The following is a 21,834-nucleotide window of genomic DNA, read 5'->3' as shown; positions in this document are numbered from 1 at the left end:
GTATTGTTTTCCAATCTTTTTCTAGAAAACTAAAATGGACAAGTGTGAATTACCAGAGTTTATTATATTCCAGTAATACTGAAAAAAGTGTTAAATTGGTAAGAAGGAAATATATATGTTCTGAATGGGAAGAAGTATTCTCGACAGATTAAACAAATGGGAACAAAAATAACTTCAAGTTACATATGATCATGATTTCTATTGCTTCCTATTCTCAGACTGTACCTATCAAAATAAAAATCAACAAAAATAATTAAACTCCTGACAAAACAATCTAAACTTCTTCATTAGCACTATCCCAGATAGAAAAGAAAAAGAATCTTATTTTGAATTGTAGTCGTTGAGAAAAGCGAATGTTTCATGCAATTTTAAATTTGTGTTATATACTTCAATCTCCTGTAAAGTCAAATCCTATTTTTAGTGTATGAAAATTTATACAATTAAAATACATATACTATTTCCACATGTTAAACCATTTCATGGAATTGTATAAAAACCTTATGAAATACATATTGCATCAGAAAATAAAAGCAACCTTAAGATGCTTATTGTAAAAGGCTGTGTTTTTACTAAACAACTTTATATTGTATTTTATAGGAATGATTTTTTTTTCTGTGGAATGCTTTTAGTAATCTACTAAAACCACAGTTCTCTTGGTGTTATTACCTAACAAAGTTTAGCATTGTTTCCCTGCTATATAAACTTAAGCTTTTGATTTTATATTGCCATTTGAGTACAATCATTTCTAAAAATCATTTATTTTCAATGAAATGTCCCTAATAGAATGCAGAACAATGTCAGCTGCTACAAACTCCAGCAAATAAATATACACTAGATAAAATTCTACAACACAAAAGGTATAAATACAGCAAAAAGAAGATTCAAGGAAAACTCATTTAACACTTCCCATTTACTTCTGAATGTTTTTGTAGCAACAATAGGGCAAACAAAGCCACGAAGTGATGCCTGCTGTCTTTTTGCTCACTCTTGAAATGTCTGTCTGCAAATTCTTGAGAAGTTACATAAAACCTCCCTGGAAGCTCAGGTGGTAATTCTTCAGAGAACCAGAGAAGTTTGACTTAAAGAAACCTGAAAAATTATGCTCCAGCAGCAGATTTGGATTCTGTCTCTTAATGACTTTGGAAGCAAAAAACATTTCTTTTTCAAGGGTAGTGCCTTTTTTCAGAATCAAGTTTTTAGCTTTCTCTTAACTTGTCAGGGAAAAGTCCCACATTATATGACTGCCTAACACAGAAGAGAAGAGAAACTTCCATTTAATTTCTGCTTATTCAGTATAGTTCTTCACTTTACCCTGCACACTAGGAAATTATTTGGGAGTAACATCATGGAAAAAACTCCACTTCCACATGTGAGCTTTACACAAAGGTATACGTATTCTGCTGAAAGCTAATCCTTACTTAGTTTTAATGCATCAAATAATATATTATCTTTCTGATGCATCTGCATTATTTTCCAAGCCAAATCATGTCTTTTGGCAATAGGTTTTACGTGTCTGACAATACATTCATTTGCATATATTTCTTTTAACCATCTATTAAAAAATGTTACTTTGATATAAAGAATTAATACATGTTTTGTTTCAGTTAGAAATTTGTTTTATCTGGGTTCACCTGTAAATAGCAGAGGCTGGATAAGATCCTGTGTCATAACTGACCCTCACTCTACCCCGGTACAGCTCTACCGCTATATGATCTTTATCGCCTTTGTAGAGCAGGATCCCACTGTCTTCATCTGTAGCAATCTAGTTAAAAGAAAGAAACACTTAGAAAGAACTAAAAATAAATATTAAATCAAAATGCTGTATTAAGTGAATCTCTGAATTTACTGCCATAGTCTATTACTTCACTATAAAATTCTTCCTTGAAGGACAACCTGATAAAATTCCTTCTCTTCCTATCAGTAAGGCCATCTACTTCAATATGAATATAGAGTTATTCCAGTGACTCTTCTAGATTTTTAGCTCAAACTGTGAAAAGCTCTTTTAAGTGAGCCAATGACAACTTTGGCTAATTTTCCACACCATAAAAAGTCATTTACACTCTTTTCCAGATCAGAATCTACAACACAAGCAATCTTACCTGTAGAGTGATATTGGTTTGGGGGCGTATCTTAGCTGAAGGGATTTGTAGATAGGATTCTTTGTTGACAAAGTTTATACTGATCAGCTTTTCACATTTCTCACCCTGGTAGCCTGATAAACACTGACAGATTGGTTCACTCTCTTTTATGATACACTGGGCTCCATTTTGACATTCATAATTATCACAAGGGCTGGTGCGAGGTAGAACCATTGGTGGTGAAAACTCACAAAACAAGCCACTAAATACAAACGGAAAAAATTAGTATTTCCAATAAAAAGCAACTTTGACAGAAGACATGTATGTTTGTACTGTCTTCAGATCTTTCTCACCTGTATCCTTCTGGGCAAATACATGTATATCCATTAACTGCATCAGTACACTGTGCTCCATTTTTACATTTGTTGTCCTGGCAGTCATCAAAGTCAATATCACAATGCTCACCTACATATCCAGGAGTGCAATCACATCTGTGAAACAGGAAAGAAGGTGGGGTAACACAGTGCCCTTTAACAATACAGTGTGCTTATGGCAAAATTAAGGAACTACTGAGTTGTTTAAAACTCAAGAAATAGAATGCATTACTGTGACTTTGCATGTAAAGACTATGTAGCATAATCATGTTATTAGATGGGGAATCTACATATGTAATGAATACAGGTTTGCTAGTCACATATGCTTACTCATCTGCCATTATATTGAAGAATTGTGGTTTAAATCTAGAGAGCTCTCATGAATCATTTTGACAGTTCTTGGAATTTATGAGTAATGCAGAACATTACAGGATGTTGTTAAGTGGCTGCGAACACTAAAAATAATCAATATGCTTAGTTGCTGAAACTGAGACAAATAATCCAAGGCTTGTATTATACTGATGGGTATTTTCTTTGTCAACTGAACAGCTATGAATGGACCAATGGTCCATTTATACAGTTTAGAGGTTATGCATAAATTTTTTCCCCTTGAAGTTCCACCAACCTGATGTACTATAAATAGCTCCATGGTTAGTGAACTAACAGAAGTCTCAAAACACATCCTCCGTCCTCCATGAGCCCCCACTGAACTAGAAACAGCATATCCTCAAGACAGTATGTAACCTTTTTCTGGTTTTGTTTTTCCTTTTTTCCCCATGCAACTGTCATTGTTAATGCTAGGGTCATTTCTTCAGGGAATTCTCATATATTAGACTGAATGAATGCCCAGAACTCTGTCAAAAATGAATGGAAAAATTACAAATTCATGCATCCACATGATTTTACTTTTTTTTTTTTTTAAATTAAGATGTATGTAACTGATTTCATTAGATCCTGTGATTCCCTCCTTGGTGGTGTTTCTTTTAGTATCTAAAATTTGCTCTGAAGTGGCAAGAGTTATTTTAAATAGCTGTGTAACTTTAAGCACTTCAATCAAATATGTCTCAATTTTTATTTAAACATACGCAAATAAGTGAAAAAACAATATAAAGCATGTTATTAAAAAGCTAAGTGAGATACGTTCTTGAAGTTACTGCATGTGCTATTTTCTGATTTAAAATCTCAGAAAGTAACATGGAAGATTAATGAACTAGGCAGCAAAGTATAAGATACCAAACTAGGTTTACTGAAGTGGCATGAAGAAAATAAACATAACACTCAACAATTGAAATCCAACAAGTTTTCTATTTTCCAGTTGAAAACTATCAACTTAATTTCATGTTCATTTGAATATTTAATATATTTGAATATTTTCTGCCATATTTTAAATAAAACGTAATTTCATAAGTAGTAGGAATGATAATAAATAATCTGCTTTTAGCACAAGAGCATACTGTGCATAAAACAGGTGCTTATGACAACAATTGAAAGCTGCAGGTTTCCTGTATTTATTAACCTAAAGCCTATTAAAAACACTTTAAATTGTGCATACTAATTAATTATGATAAAGATATGGTGTAATTAAAGATTAGTTTTCCTGGGGATGGACTTCTTTAGTTTATACCTTCCAGTGTGCCTTCCTAATAATCTCTTTCACAATTACTTCTCAGAAAGCAGTATAATTATTCCACTTCAATTAAATGCAATTATTTTCCTACTGTCCAAACTACTGAAAGGTTTTTGTATAGACTGTCACATAGACTAACTGCTCCACTCTGCATTTCTATTTAAAATCTGACTGGAATTAGAACTGTTAAGGATCAGTAAAATTTAGTAAAACATATTTAAGATAATAATGTAGATCTAAATGAAAATAATGGCCTATTCTGCTGTAATGCTTGATAATAACTGAAATTAGTATTTTGAGAATAGAACTTGCTTCCACTAAAAGAAAAGGAAAATAAGTTAAGCAGGATAAAAAAAAAAGAAATTTAGATTCATTTGGACTGTGACAATATTTTAGACTTACTTGTATCCTTTGGGTGTCAAGATACACTTTGAGTCATGCTGGCAAGGGTTCAGGTTTTGAGCACAGAAATCTAGTTTCTCCTCACAGAGCTCACCTGAAATATAATGTATGCTGTCAATTCAGTGAAAATATCACAGTGACCTGAAAATAGCTGTTTGTTTTTTAAAAGTAACAGCTACAACTTTTTTATTGACACTGAAGAATGCATATTTCATGATATAATAATAACTACTACCTTTATAATAAATATTAATAAATAAATTATAATGATAAATACTAATCTTTCTGATAACTTCTTTATAAAAAAAAAATAGTTCAATGTCAATCTTCTAGCCATGGATATAAATGATAATTTTGTGAAATAAATATTTTTTCATTTACAGTATTTATCTAGCTCTGCTGTATAGCAAAACACTAGTGATTGAATCTCTTCTCTCTAGAACAAGCAAGCCATCAATATGCTTTTCTCTTACTTATTTCTAAGCACATTACACACAGAAATACCCAGATTTGCACTATAAGTAATTACCCAAAACCCCCCTGTTAATATCACTGCAGGTCAATACAATTCCAATTATCCCAAAATGAAAACTTGCTTTCTAGTTTTTCTTAAATATGACTCTAATTTTTGCATTTGTTAATGTACCAAAATTATATAGAATCTGTTCTGTGAAAAGAAAAGGAAAAAAAAGATCTATGTCAAATGTCTACCCTTCCCTGCTGCTAGAAGCAGTGGCTCTAATTTCCAACATGGGCTGTATAATCTATAAAATATTTTAGTATGGTTAAAATATGATTTTATTTGCAACTTTACGACAAGGAAACACTTACAGGTATGTAAAGAGATCAACAATGTCTTGTTTCCTGACTAACTAATCAGAAGATACCATGAATAGTGCACTTGCAAAATTTATCACTGGTTTGTAAGATAGATATACTCCAGCATTCATATGAAGAATATACATATAATCAACAGGTATAAACCCTGTGCCTGCTGAATTCAGGGACTCCCAGGTCTATCAGGCCCTGAAACTATGGAAGGAGTAGGGTTGGCCCTTTTCATTTGTCAAGTAATAAAACATGAGCTAGTGAGCAAAGAGAAGTAGAACTGTACACCAAAATGAGGAAGAGCGGAAGACAGCGGTGGATGAGCAGACACTTTCACTGCTTAAGTTGAACTTTCCTTCAAAGACACACAATATTTGATGTCCCTCAGTTTTACTTATCCGAGTGTGGTAGTGGCATGCAGTGTAGTTAGCTGAAGAATCAGTATCTGCTGGAGGGCAGCCTGAGATTGAAATAGCGTATAAGGGCTTCACCTCTTTCCTGTAACTAACACAGTACTGAGGATGAGGACAGCACCACCATGAATATGGTATGGGGAAGGAAGGACAGACCATTTAGGGAGACAATTTGGGTGGAATCAGGAACAGGTAGATTGGAAAAAGGGAGGAAGGTATAGGATAATAACATTGGAATGGAAATTTTGGAGAGAGTATACAAATGAAGATATCTTCCAGAATACATATGCTTGTGTGTGTATGTGTAGCAGTTCATCAGCTACTACTGTCATTAAGCACTAAGATTTCTGACATTTTACACTGCTCCTTGCCAAGCACCTAGCACCACACAGAAGCTGTCTTCTTGCTTACATGGGCTTCTCTGGAATTGTAGAAGCAAAAGCAACAGTAGATGGTTAAAGGTCTATTTGTCTTTTTTTTTTTTTTAACAGGTTCAATAGATCCTCCAGAGAAATTTGTCCTTTCCACAGCAAGTGTGCTTACATACTAGTGTTTAAAACTGCGTATCATGAATATGAATACTAACTACCCAGGACTTGAAACATTATTTCTAGGACTTATCTCTTAGGGTATGTAGAACTTATTTCAACAGATGGACAAATAAATGAGAACTAAAAAGAGCTGAGGAACAGTCTACATTAAAGGCAAGGATAGAGAAAAAGGCAAAACTGAACCAGAGCCAAAGATGGTTATGCTGGATAAAACCACATCTGAAACATGTATGCTAAGTGTGATAAGACATGGGACCTCTACATCTTCAAAAATGAGAGAAGCCGAAACCAGCTAGACAAGTACTTTGCAACCATCCAAAAGATACAGACTGGTTCTACACAAAGATTTAAAAAAAAAATTAAAAAAAAAAAAAAAATTGATAGCACATTACCAATTTGCAAGTAGTGCATTTTCCCTACAAAAACCAAATAAAGCTGTGAGTTAACACAAGAAAATGGCCTTCACGCACAGGTTACTTAACAGTCCTCAGGAAAACTGTCAGTAACAATGTGACTTAGTCAATATATGTAGGAAACTGAATAAAGATCAAATGCAGGCCTCTGAAGACGACTAACACAAAGGATTTTAATTCTATCCTCAAAGCCTCTTCAAACTCCCAATGGACTTATTAGTCTGGAAATGTGCAACTGTTATGACTAGGTCAGTGCACAAAGAATCCTGAAATACCAGGGATTCTTTGCATCCCATGATATATCAACCAAAACCCAGTTCCCTTTCTCTTTTCAAAGGGTTTTGTTCAAACAAATACATATATAAGAGGAAGTACTTCTTCACACAGCATTTAGCCAATTTGCAGAACTTGTTGTAATAGCTGAAATCTGTTTAAGGGCCAGCAAGATTTAAGAGTGAGATATAAATATGGGAACAGAGAATTCAGATTTTCAGGAACATGGAGCAGAATAAGCAAAAAAACACTTGTTTTTTAACCTAGTTTATACACATTCCTATGGCATACATATATGTGTAAATATACATATATATATATACACACAGACACCCCCATACAAATATCTTATTATAGCATATATTCTATATTAAATTACATGCAGAACTGCAAAATATATGACACCCCAATTACAAAAAATAAAAATATGGCTGTTCAGTACTTACAAGACTTGGACAAAAACACCTCTAAACCTCTAAACATTCCCAAGATTCTAACAGTATACCAGACACTTTCTGAAAGTGACATATTGAGCCTATCTTTCAAGCAGGGCTGAAGGTTTGCTATCTCTAGATAGATTCACAGTAAAAGTTCAGTGGAAACCCCTCAAAATACCAAGAAAAAGGCAAATTAGGACTGGCATAATAGGAGCAAGCAATCTCACCATTGCTGTCAATTTTACTGAACTGGCATCAATTTTGCTACAGGATAGTAATTGGGCCATGGCTTAGATTATTATTGGCACAGACCTACAAAATTACTTGTGTGGCAAACAGCTTTATTGAGTAGTGTCTAAGCCTGTCTATTTTTTAATTTTTAATTTTTTTCCCCCCATCAAGGTACTTGTAAAATACATGATTGCTTAGTTAGAGTACACTGCATTTTAGTAGTCATAAGTTGAAGGCCCTGAACTACACTGAAAGTTGAATCACCTCAGGAAAAGCTCAGGGACACATGAAAAATCTTAATTCCCAAGTCATAGCTGTAAATCCTGCATAGAGACTGAGGGTCAAACTGGAAGTTTAAGTTTGAAACAGGCTTACAGCTTTGAAAAATGTCCATTTCAAATCATAAGATCAATGTTACACTACCAGGCTTACTGCAGCCAAATGGCTTGCAAACATCATCAGGTATTTTTGAGATTATGGTCAGACTTTGATCTGAGCACTCTGCAGAAAAGTGCACAGACTGAAAAAGAAGAGAAATAATGATTCAAAAACCCACTTGTCTTTAAAAGACAGGACTTTTTGTGCTGTGACAGCATAAAAGGAAGGGAAGTTTCCTCTTGCATTTGCAAACTGTATGCACTGTGAAATAAGTCAGAATTTTATTACTGGAAGGAGCTTTCAGTTAAACAGTCCATTAGCAACTAGCCTAAGGAAGGAAACAGAAATCAAGGAAAGGACATGGTAAACATGGAGGTCCATGTAGTGAAATAATAATGTAAAAAATCCTATGAACAAAAAAGTCAGTTTTACATAAAGTACAAACTTTCATTATGAAGAGAGTAGCATTCATGACAGACTTGCACACAGGACCAGTAAAAAGAAAAACAAGAAAAATTCAAAATGGAATCCAAAATATGTACATCAGATACTGAACTTCTAAATGAAAATATAAATACCAGAAGAACAAACCAAAATAACCCAAGTGTGAGATCTTCATTTGTACTGCTAACAGATTTATATTCTGAATGCGTTCCCATAACCAAAATATATCCGTTTGTGAAAAAGTTAATAAAAAAGGTAAATAAAAATATGTGACATGGAATCTGAACCACTGAAGAATAGTTTCCTGGTAAAGCAACATCTCTTCTAGTATACTGAATAACCAGTGTGTTATTCAGAATTTCACTGAGACAAGGTGAAGGGGAGAAAGTAATTTTGTTGAAATCAAAAGATAGTGATGAAAGTGAAACACTTATTGAAGGAAATATCTGATTTACCAGGTTAGGTTCCTTGGCTTTACTGGAAGGAAATCTTAAAGAGTTCCCTGATTTGGGAAGCATAACACAATGTTTTTAAAAAAACCATACTTCAAGAAAATGAAAAAGATTGTGAAACAGTGTCTCAATTCAAGGAAGCTTGACACCAATGCGTGTGTAGATTCTTTTATTCATCTAATAGTATCGTAACTGAGGCTTTTGTAAGAGCTTGGCTAAGTAATTATGGTTTTGAAAGATGGGAAAGTTTCTGTATGTAGCAAAATAAGCAACAAATAGTTTGTTTAAAAATAAGCAGTGGATAAAGTGTCAAAAATCCTATGAAAAGCTTCCAAAGTTTAATTAGAACCAGCAGTAACTCTTTTTATAAGACATCTTGCTTAATTAATCTAGGAAATCTGGATTCTAGTATGGAGTAGCACTGCAACCAGTGGAACTCTGTGTGGTCAGCACAGTCCAAATGAACACAACCCTCCAAGGTCAAGACTGGAATATTTACTGAGATTTTGCATCTAGATATAGAGGATGATGCAGACTTAAACAGCCAGACAGCACTATTAAATATGGATGATGAATTGTATGTCATCCTTGGTTAACTAACCAAAGTTACAAGTTTGCTAGATTCACATGTCAGTTTGTGTTTCCTCTGTGTATGTTAATTCACTCTTATGACTTGATGAGATTATAAATCACAGAAAAACTTTATCATAGAATCATAGAATACCAGGTTGGAAGGGACATCAAGGATCATCTGGTCCAACCATTCTCAGCAAAAGCACTGTCTAGACGAGATGGCCCAGTACCCTGTCCAGCTGAATCTTAAAAGTGTCCATTGTTGGGGAATCCACCACTTCCCTGGGGGGACTATTCCAATGGCTGATTGTTCTCATTGTGAAAAATTTTCCTCTTGTGTCCAACTGGAATCTCCCCAGGAGTAACTTGTACCCATTACCCCTTGTCTTTGCCATGTCACTCCTTGTAAAAAAGGAGTTGCCATCTTTTTTGTAGCTACCCTTTAAATACTGGAATATGGTGATAAGTTTTCCCTTAAGCCTTCTTTTCTCAAGGCCGAACAGACCTTTAGCTCTGGATTTTCCAATATATAAAGACATGTAGTACAACAAATAATAAGGAACAATGCATTGAGGTAAAAAAGATTTACATCATTGTTATTTTGAATAATTGGGCAATAAATTAAAAATACAGTTAAATAAAGCAATGTCAGCCACTATATTTCTGAATGAAGAGGAGAGCTCTAACACAAGTGGACATGGGCTTCTGAATATAATAGCACATTGCTAATTACAGGAAAGCTTACTGAAGAAACAAGGTTAAAATCACTACTGTATTAGCAAAGCTGAGTAGGATACTAGAATAAAAACTAGAGACAGAATGCAAAAGAAGGAACGGTCAGTTTTAATTATCAAAATCAGGTTTCTGCTAGAAGACTTATTTGCTGTCCCAAAGCTAAAATAACAAATATATATTACAGTCTTACTGGTAATTGCTAGAATAGCAGGATTTTCTATGTGTACATATATGTCCATTCCAGCTTCTGAGCTTGGTTGCCACATACTGTGAGTCAACTTCTACAGTATTTATGTTTTATCATTTAAGTATTATTATCTGAGTCTTTGACTGGAGGTCTCTTTAATTACTTCTGATTCAAATAGCCAATATATTGTAAGAGTGGTTGGAAAACGTCAGTGTCATTTAACAAACTATATAAAGAAAAGTGCTGCATTTTTATGAAGTCTTGAGTTTGATGAACAGTAGACAACATAAATTATTTCAAATCTTGAGCTCATTATTCAGAAAAGACAAATAAAAATATCTACTACATGAGGGACAAAGTTGCTTATAATTAAAAATGTTCACAGTCACAGTAGGATGCAGTTTGTAACCACAAATCTGAACATTTTGTTGGAATTTAATTTTGAAGTAAAATTCTAGATCTGATTCATTGCTGGATTGTTCCTATCTTTCACCACTGCTTAACTCTGTTCATCTATCCACCATGCTTGTGGATCAAAATGTTAGATGGAGCTTATCTAACATTTCTAGTTGTTTTACATATGCTGTTTGGCAACAACAAAGAAATAGTAACTTTAAGGCAGGTAAGCTGTAAGACAACTAAGGAAAACAAAAGGATGGATCATGGACCAGAATCAGTCATGACAGTGATCAAACTAGCAGCAGGTAGCTCAGCTTGCCAAGGATATAATTTATATTCTCCCTTTATGAAAATGCAGTAAAATTACTTTAACACTTGAGCTATTAATACAAAACAGTCATTTGAAGTATATTAAGCTAGATTAAACAGATAATTTTACAATGAGTGATGAAAAGGAAGAGTAGCAAAGGTATTTATTCTAAGAAGCTGTAACATGTGTAGTTCCTAAAAGAATGAGGATTATGATCCTGATTTAATGAAATAATTAAACTTTTTATCAAGTTTGATATGACATGATTTGCATTTGATGACCTGCATGCTTAAATTTTAGGCAGGTACTTATTTGATTACCAAGTGAAGTGAAAGTAGTAACTCAACTCCTTTATTGTAGTAGCAAGGAGGCCATGTAATGAAGTTTTGAAACAAACAAACAAATATATCTATGTGTCTATGGTTTGCCTAAACTGAGATAATTACTTTAAATTATTCTTTTTTTTTTTTTTTTCTTACTGCTGTCACAATTCAAAAGATGTCTGGCATGATAGAACTGACTGATCCTCCAAGCAAGTTATAGACCATAATAACTTTCATGTTCAGCTGGCAAGCTAATCCAAGTATGTATCACATACACATCTGCTTAATTTTGGTGCTGAACATAGTTCATATCCCCTGGGTGTTTGATAATTTGTTTGTGAGGAATTTGTTCTTGATATAATCAGTAATTTTAATATGTTATAGTTCACACTTGTGTAATACATTTACAGTGACTACAGTTCTGTTTAGGATTCATTGCCTTTAATCACATTTAAAGACATTTAAACTATCAGTGAGACTAGTTATGTACAGGTAACAGCTGCTTCAAGTTGAAATGGAGACTTGAGTCTCTTCACAGTAGCATCCTCCCTTTACATTCTATTTGAAAAGCTATTTTTCATGAACATAGAAATTAAGTTTTTCTTTTAATTTCTGGAAGTAAATCCTAAAATTCTTTATTTTACGCTACTGGAAAACAGTGTCAGAGCAAAATTTTATGCATGAATCACAGATGTCAAACTAGTTATTCTAACCTGCTTGGTTTTGTTTGTTTGTTTGTGTTTTTTAATTAAAAACAAGAATAACAAAGAACTTAACTTTTATATTTATTTAAACTTGCTTGCACTTTTCCTAGTTTTTCTAGAGACAAGTACTCTTTTATAAAATGAACCATTTTCATACTGGGATAGCAACAGAACAATGTAGAAAAAGTAACTTAGGAAGTGACAAGGGGAAAGAAAAACAGGAGGCTGTCTTTGCTGTCCAGATAAGTAATAATAAAATGCAAATACGGCAACATGTCTAAACGGAATACAGCTTTAAGCATGGAACACCTGTGGTTGGAATAACTTTCTGGAAATGTCTTGTTCTCTCCATCAGTTACAGAGAGAATTTAGGCTCTGAGTTTAAGTTGTAAGAACTATTTATCAGGTGTCTAAATTAATCAACATAGATGGTATGACTGCAGCCTTGCTCAACATGTCACTTCATGGATAATGAACACATTTTTATTACTAGTGAAATATTATATTGCTTTATAGACTGCACAACATATTTCTCAAATTAAATTAATGGCCAATACACTACAAGATGATTAATTTGCTTTTAAAACTAAATAGGTAGCTTCATAAATATGTAGGCACTGATTGTATTAGCTTTCAGATTGTATAGATGATCAGATTGTACAGAAGATGCTTTATCTCTGGTAGAGAAATAGGTGTTAAGCAGAAACTTAAAAAAAAATAAAAATCAGAAACACCCAAAGTTAGTGTCATAAATCTCTCCACTATTACCTTCTTACACCATAGCCTCAGCTTAATGTGGTCATTTCAGTTTCTTTAGATATTTACAGCAAAAAAAAGGCCACGGAAATGATGAGCAAGAACTGATGAGCAGAAATGATGCCATTTTATACTACAGCATATTTTCTACTATCATAATCTACCGAAGAAATTACAGCAAAACAGTGCTATAAACCAGAGAATACATTAGAATGGACCCAATGTATGTCTTTAAGGTGATGAGAATAAAGATTTCAGAAGATCACCATGTAAACTTTTTTGTTAATCCTAGTTTTAATACATCTGAAAAAAAGACAATGAAGGTAGTATTAAAATACTCCTGCACAGCTATCTGCATCTTCAATGACATTCTTTTGATATGTATTCACAGCAAGAGCCAAGAGCCTAATTTGAGGATTTGCAATGAGCTTTCTAAATTATATACGATTTATTTGATCATTTGTAAGAACTGAAATCCATGCACCTTTAAGGAAAGTGAGAAACCAAAGTAAGTGAAAATAGGCTTAAAAGACAACTGACCTTTTTCCACTTCATTCAGATTAGCAGCTTGCAGTGACAAAGACAGAAGAGACAAGAGACTTTTTACATTGTAATACAACAGCATAGCACATTAAGCTAATGCACAACTATAGCAGCAGTGAGGTTGATATAGCAAAATGAAGCAAGCTTCAGAGTCTCACCTACAGCAGAGCAAAACAAACAGAAAAGGTAAGAAGTGCATGCCACTGGTGGCATAAGAAAGGTTTTAGTTCTGGATCAATTAGATCTGTGATCTAATGACTGATGATAATGAGCAAGAGAAATGATCACCTATAATCTAGAGAATGTACATAAAATGACCTGAAGTTTACTAGACTGAGGTTAAAATAAAGGAGATGATAATGTTAAGAGAATAGTGAGGTTAAAGAGTGCAGGACATAGTAAGGTATTTTAAATGTTTTATTTCTCAAGGTTTCATCAGACACACTGAGTGTCCGCTGATTCCATTTGCTTACTGTTTTTCACAGTTACAGTCTGTGATCCTAAGAAAGCTCATAGTGTAGTCCAAATACTATTCTTTGTCTTCCCACCTGTAACTGTGGAGGTAAGTGTAAAACTTAACTAAGGCAGAGAAAAATGGATTCCTGATTCTTAAGCAACAACATAATAAGCTTTTTTAATTGTTTGTTTTAAAATTGACACTGCATACTTGAGAAACATCAATTTTCAAGGGATTGTTAGAAAAGTCAAAAAGTGACTGTTTGGTTTTGCACTGCAACATTCTTTACAACATTTTTTGTAGTTTTTGTATGTATTTTCACAGTTAACTTGAGATTCTAACAAGCCCTCCACATGAAAATAAAACTTTAAAGAAGAATGGTTTACATTTCATACCAGCAGATTTCAGCTGACTTCTTCCTTGTACTGTGCTGCTGAAATGTAAAGCATATTTGCAGATAACCATTCACCCAGAAAAACATTCTGGGCTGGTGCACTTCCACATTCAGTACATATATGCTGTGACATCTTGAACACAGACAATTTGAAGTATTGCCAACAGAATTAAAAGAGAACAGGTGGTATTTTCCTGGTATGTATACTGTCCCGGAGTCCAGCAATTTACAGCTCAGGGACTTTCTGAGCTAGAGGTAACTATCTCTGAATTTCAAAATCTTTTAACCTACTGAATATATAGCCTGTTCTCCTGATTGTTAACCTACTTTTGCCCAGCTAGTACATGAATTCATTTAGCAAAAAATACCTTTCATAAAAAAACACATTAGCAATGTGCATATCTGATCTTAACCTGTTAGAACAGATACCAAATCCAAATGTTTACGAAGTTCCTCATGAAAATCACTGTCTCCATAGTGGACAGGGATTCTGTTATTTATCTTTCAAATCAGGCTACAGGCCAGAGGAAAAAAAAAAAAATCGTATAAATAATTTTGTACCTCATACACAGTTGAGGCAATTGTAAGATTACTTTATATTCTGAACACTACCATTTCTAGATCCTGATGTGTCCAGACTACTGTCAGCCTAATTCTTAACACTGAAGGTTACTTAATTATTATGCAAGATCAAGGACGACAGGCGTGAAGACCCCTTGAGTAGCTCAATGTTTTATATTTTCTCCTTAAAATTAATGTAAAAAATGACTTAGGGTCTCACACATTGTGTCCTATCCTCAGATGCTTTGTAAGATAGATAGTATATTGTAGAATTCTGTACTGTATCCTGTGGAATGGAAAACCTGAACTTTTCCTACAATTTTTGCCCAACTTAACTGTAATATGAGTTGAGGCTCTGGTGTTGTATGTTTAAAAAAATACAGTGTCTTTGCTTTTGGTAAGGTGTTGAAAAAAATCTGATGACAGTGTAAATTCTCAACATTTTTTTAATAAACAGAACATCTAACCTTAACAATTACAAGTAGATTGTTCTGATTTACTTTAGAGCTTGTGGGAAGATTCTCACCTACTCACATGACCTACTGACTTCAGTAGCAATTATGAGTAGGCATTGCATCATGAAAGCAAATCCCCTTTTCTGAAAGAATTACAGTTAGCAAACAAAAGCACCTGCCCTGTAAACTCATAGTATTTTCCTTTTAGAATTATGCATAATTATGGATCAAATTAAAAAATACACTTTCTTGCATTTTGACTAAAGAAGCACAACTGCAATACAAACATCAAAAACGATACTAATGTTTATGCTTTCCTTTTTGCTCTAACCACATAGGTGTATAGAGAAATGCTACAATTGCCGTTTTTTTGTAAATGTAAAACGTATCTTTCAATTACAATACCAGAGAAATGCTACAGGCACACTTAATCAAAGTTTTAGTGTAGCACATATAAACAAGCCTTTGTATCCACTCCATAAAGATTTAATACAAAACAGTCCTTCCTATGGCACAGTGTGAGTACACCAAGCTATTGACTCTAGCAGTTAAATGCACCTCGAGCAATGTTGAAAATGAAGGAATGAACACCACAGGTAAAAACACCTGCAAAGCTGCAGAGGAGGAATGCACTTGCAAAATGAATTGTCTACTATCTAATAGATATATGAAAACTCTTAGCATGAAGCCACTGAACAGGTATACTGAACTGATGTGACTTTGGTTTGCTTTCTTCCAGCCTACTCAGTAGAATATCTGATCCCAATTTTAAAGGAGATAGCAATTGATTCCAGGGGAGCTGAAGCTTGACTCACCTATACCTGAAATATTAGTTATAGGAGAAATAGCAAACACCTGTCTATACTTATTGATGCTGTTACCTCTTATTTGTTTCTAAATCTTGAATTGTAAATTGCTCTTAGGTGTTAAGGTATCAGTACTTGGCAAAACAGTATTTTGTCTAAGTGGAAGATTGTTCTTCCAGATGTGAACCATCCACTTATTATTAAATACCTTATTCTGGCTACTTATACTTTTAAGCTGTATTGCTGTAGGTATTGTAGCTTATTCTGTATGGGGAAATTTCTATCAAACATTTACCCAGCATAACTACTGAATGAATACATATATTAGATTATGAAGTTGTATTTCTTATACTTGTGTTCTATCATCTTCGCTCACAGTGGGTTTCCAAGATTTAAATATTGACTTTAAATCTGAATACCCTAAACCATCTGATCAATCCAATAGCTTGTAGGAATAATGATGGAAATACCTTAGGTTAAAAAGGAGTCAGCTGTGTTTTCAATAAATTAAATTAATTCAGGAGTTCACTTCTCCTCCCAGTTTTCCAGACCTCAAATTTGATTGATTGATTAAAGTAAAGATATAGGATGACCAAGTAGAGTTAATTCCCAAGTTATGATGGATTTTACATTTCTTTTTTATGCATTTCAAATCATGGTTTTGTGATTTTAAGCTCTGTGTTCTCCTAGTGGTCAACTAGCTGACAGAAAATAGATCCGTCTAGTTAGAAAAAACTATAAAACAGATCAATGTAAACAATAGGTCCTACTTCTTGTTCTCCAGTGCTGCTGTTCTAACTCTCCTCCATTCCCACAAAGATGATGATAGCAACCAAGAAACCCTCTGTCTCAAAGAGAGGGGAATGCTTTGGCCTGCTGCCAGCTGCTGGAAACAAATAATTAGAAACTCTCTAATGATTTTTTTTTTTTGTGCTAGAACAGAAAGCATCACACTCTGTGTTTATGTTTCTAATGGAGTGGGAGCATCCAGGAATGCCAGATTCAGTTTCCTACTATCACAGACAGATCCTTTTCTGCCCTGTTAGTAACATGAGGTATACAGGATAAAAGCAGAATATTTTTCAGATTTCTACAGCTGCAGAGGTTTTTCATTGGGGTGTCTTGGTTAGGTAAACAGTAGGGAGAGACACATTTTGAATGATCTTTTAAATAACAAAATGCTGTAATTTTAAAACTAACAAAGGATTTAATGAGTAGGCATTAAGTCTACTTTTGACTACAAACCATATAGGAGGAAAATATGGAGGGAAACCTGGCTTTAAGTCAATTGTAGAGTAACTACTAATTCACCTACAAACTGCAAAATATTACTGTTCTGCTAGGAGTTCTTGAATTACCTGTACTTTCTCTTATACTCTTACCTGTGTATTCAGGTGGACAAAGGCAAGTATAGTTATTAATTCCATCCACACAAGTAGAATTATTTTCACAGTCATTGTCTTCACAGTCATCAACATTTACTTCACAGTTTTCACCTTCAAATCCATCTGCGCAAGTGCACCTGTAATACAGAAAACAAAAGTAACTACATGGACATTTAGGTAGGGAGACCAGACAAGAAGTTCTGTAATTAATAAGTACAATGATTCATAATCACTATCCCATAAAGGAGCATGGTTGATATAATGTAAAAACCCATACAATAAACATTTCCAAAATATTCTTCATTTTTTAAATTACAGAAAAGAGGCTTCTAAATTCGTGCCTTAATCTTTAGTTTTAGGAGCTTCTTAAATTAAATCACTGAACATTCTTTTTGAAAAGTGTGCTACCTTTATATTACATGATTAGATTATATTTCTTATGGAAAGTGTTCCTTTCGGTTTTTTTAAAGTTAAACACATGGAAAGGACAGTGGAATCGGAGATTAGTATGTAATGTAGTATTCCACTATCATTTAGTTAAATGCACCAATATAAAGCTCTGTTTAACATTCCATGCACAATACAAGCATTAACATATAAAACCAAAGCATGTATAAACTCTTCAAAGCAGTAATTTTTTTTTGCTTTCAAGTATGTTTATACAAAACAAATACATCAAAATATGCAGTAAATGTAAAAGATCACTCAAACATGACTACACATACATTTTCATGTAATATGCACTATCTATAATTTCTACAGCTTTCATTATAAGATCGCTTTGATTTTCAAAATATGTAGTGTTTAAACAAATAAATGAAAAAGGTCAAATTCTGAGACATGACTGTCACTTTAAATTCTAAAGGCATAGTATTAAGATGTATATGCTTAATTTTTAATAGAAATCTATTTAATCTTTGGACAGAATTTGGATTAAAAAATAAGAAAATGTCATAATGAATTGCAGGATAATGAATTGTATCTTTTTGAAGTGTCATTTCTAACAAGCTTGAGGTGTAGATTATTAAATGACTAATAATTTCACATAAGAATGCTAAAGAACTTTATTTCATAATTCATGAAGTACATCTGGAGTAATTGTACTGTGTGATTAAATAACTCAAGATTAAAAATGCTCACAGCATGTTTATCTGCTGGCATAGTGAGTTTCAAATGAATCATTAATTTTCTGTTTCACTGGGATTTACATTTTATCATTTACATGCTGTCTGTTGAAGAAATACACACGACAACAGATGAATTGTGAGATTTTTTCAGCAGGGATCTAGCTAGCTATTAATTAGCATAATGGAGTCAATACTATGTTGTCTTGACCTGATATGCCTCAACTAATCACAGTCATTTGTTATTGTTTTTAACAGTTTCAAAGCTTTAGAAGCTTTCCAAGGATGGCGACGTGTTCTGAAAATTTCAGAAGCACTGACAATCTGCCTTTGTGGTGCACTTACCAGCAAACACAGAGAACCTCAAGATTAACATCAAAATTATTTCAGCATATAAAACTCAGTAGTTTTCCATCCTGTTATTACAATTAAAAACAACGTACCAGAAACCATCTTTTTCTCCTTCTTTCAAATGACAAGTTCCACCATGGTGGCACGGGTTACTAATGCAAGCATGAATGGGAATATCACAGTCTTGACCCTATGCAGGGAACAACAATTATAATTTAAGAAGAAAATACAGACAGTAGTGGAAGGGAGCCAAATAAAAATTAAAGGTTGTTAAGGAGAAGCTTACATTTCAATAAGCTTTTTCCTCTTCATTCAGTACCTACCTTGAAACCATATGGGCAAGTACATCTATAGAAGTCAACTGGATCATTGTTGCAGGTTCCATCATTTTTACATGGATTTGATAAACAGGGGTTACACTTAGCAAGAATATTAACATCCACGGGCCCTTAAAAATACAAATTGGATAGTCAGAAACAAACAACTACTAATTTATATTTGACAGGATATATCTGCCATATTGCTTTGAATTTTAAAATGAAATTTATATTTTAGACTTTGTGGTGTTTCTACATGAATGAAATGCTGGACTGTCTTTAATTCTTTTAACATGACCAAATAAATTTGGGGTTGGATTTTTGGTTTAATTATCACTTTTTTTTTTAAAAAAAGAAGCTGACCCCAAAGTGATTCCCATATCCCCATTCTCTGAAACCTGTACAGTTCCGATCCATGATAATTACCTTCCCTTGGTATTAACAAAATGAAGAATACAATTTCAGCTTTTGTCTCTCTAGGGGGTAAAAATTGCCTATGAGAAAAAGGGCTATCACAGTTTGCAATCCTTCCCTTGATGGTGTTACTGAGAAAACTATTTTTAATGTATTTTTGTTTTAATTTATTTTTTTATCGCAGGATTACAGAGATGGCAAAATGAAGTGGTAAAATTACTTATAAAATGGTTGAATATCTGTGAACTGTAATGTAAATTGCATTATCCAAGCTATCTTATCGTAAATAGCTCTATATTTCGCCTTGTTCCCTTACGGAGTCAGCCACAGTTCTGTGCATTACTGCCTTAGTTGAGCCCACAAATAATGCAAACTGTACCATGAATCTATGTGCAAATGAAGGCTTCAATCCATGTTTGCAGTCTAGTTTCTTATATTAATGATTATAACGACAGAATTCAGAAATGAATACTGACAAAACCTTAAGTTTCAGAAGCCAGGCTTAAAGCCCTGTCCTACATAAATCTTATCCCTATTATAATAATATTTTTTAGATATTTATTTATTTTTCTGTTGTTTTACAATTTTAATACAGCCTTTTCACAGTAAATTTTCAAGTTGGGAACCATCAGGGTTTTGGTTTTTTTTTTGTCAAACAATCAAAGAAATCACTGCTTATTTGTTAAAAACTAGAAATCACCTGTGTATAAATAATGATTCATTTTCATACACTTTGTGGTAGAAAAAAGTTTGATTACTGTAAGAGAAAACAGGTGACTTAGCCAAATGCCTATTAAGAGAATGAACATACATTCTCTACTATCTCCAGCTCTATTACCTGATGACATTACTGCATCCAGCTTGATGTCAGATTTCACCTATGAAAAATCCCTTCAGTTATCCACAGGTGATTTGTACATTTTAAGGAATAACCAGTGATTTCTTCTAACTAGACACAAACCCCAAACTCCTAAGACCTACTGGTGGAACTGCCTGATTGCTCCATAACAGGTTTTACTCAAAATAAGCCAGACTGCAAAGTTTTCCAAGCTAACAGGGCACTTTTACTGAGATATGGGGTTTTAGTTTTTTTTTTAAAATTCAATTTCTTAACTTTCTTTACTTATTTTTCTTTGCAAAATTAGTCTCAGGTAAGTCATTGTAAAGGAGCTGGCATGGAAGGAAGCTGTGTGATTACAAAAATTCAGTAGGGGGTGTTAGACAAGAAGAGGTTGACTTTTTTTTAATTATTTTTTTAAATCTGCAGTTGCTGGTATCCTTCTGTGTCACAGCTTGCAAGCAAATCCAAACGGATGAACACGGTAATCTGTGATAAGACGCTTATTGCCAAAGCCACAATCTATATGGATCATTGACTATTCTTGTCTTCATTACCTTACTTTGAAAGAGAAATCTACACCTGATGAAAGTTTCTGTTAGACAAGCAAACAGCAGAGGTAGAAGAGTTGAAACAAAAACCATAGAATTTACATCTAGAAAGTCCTGCCTGTGTACTCTAGACTACTGCTGATTATTGCTAGAGTACATTAAGAGGTTCTGTGAAAAAAGTAAGGTGCAAGAGGCACATACTGAAAAAAAAATAAAAATTGTAACACTGTGCTGTAGCCTCAAAGTCTATGCTTCCCTGCCTCAACTGTTTATTCTGAACATCACATCCTCTTTTCTATTTCTCATGCAATAAAATGCTAATTATTTGGCATGAATTAAAAAACATTCAGTAACCAAGGTTATTTACCCAAACAGATTAGCAATCTAAATTTCACTTCCAAAACAGAGCCAGAAAATGGAACCTAAGTCTCAACAAGATAGTAAACAAAACTGTATCTGATTTTGTGCTGTAAGCATTTATTTCTAACTATTATATATGTAGTATCCAATAAAAAGTTAACATTTTGATTTATCATTCTTCAGTTGTAAGATCAAAAAATGGAAATGTTTCAGATATTTTTACTGAAGTCTAATGGAAAGGCAGTTCTGGAACCTATTTTCATTTGCAGTATACTGTTCCCTTCCTCTTTCTGCTTAGAATCATAGGATCACTTAGGTTGGAAAGACCTTCAAGATCATTGAGTCCAACCATCAACCATGCCCACTAAACCATGTCCTGAAGTACCACGC

General features: G+C 33.7%; 1 protein-coding gene across 2 annotated transcripts in view; it reads right to left on the bottom strand.

Moving 5' to 3' along the window:
* The window catches only part of SLIT2 (slit guidance ligand 2), a 273,323-nt gene that overhangs the window by 18,634 nt on the left and 232,855 nt on the right, over window positions 1-21,834 (bottom strand). For both annotated transcript variants that reach the window (XM_075023755.1, XM_075023766.1), the window contains 7 exons: window positions 19,288-19,412; window positions 19,057-19,154; window positions 17,487-17,626; window positions 4,482-4,575; window positions 2,432-2,569; window positions 2,100-2,340; window positions 1,632-1,762 (listed from right to left, as the gene is read on the bottom strand). In XM_075023755.1, the coding sequence (XP_074879856.1) occupies window positions 1,632-1,762; window positions 2,100-2,340; window positions 2,432-2,569; window positions 4,482-4,575; window positions 17,487-17,626; window positions 19,057-19,154; window positions 19,288-19,412 (967 nt within the window). The remainder of the gene's footprint in view (window positions 1-1,631; window positions 1,763-2,099; window positions 2,341-2,431; window positions 2,570-4,481; window positions 4,576-17,486; window positions 17,627-19,056; window positions 19,155-19,287; window positions 19,413-21,834) is intronic.

This window comes from Buteo buteo, chromosome 1, assembly GCF_964188355.1.
Source record: "Buteo buteo chromosome 1, bButBut1.hap1.1, whole genome shotgun sequence".
Taxonomy (NCBI): domain Eukaryota; kingdom Metazoa; phylum Chordata; class Aves; order Accipitriformes; family Accipitridae; genus Buteo; species Buteo buteo.
This window is presented reverse-complemented; position numbering and strand designations above follow the sequence as displayed.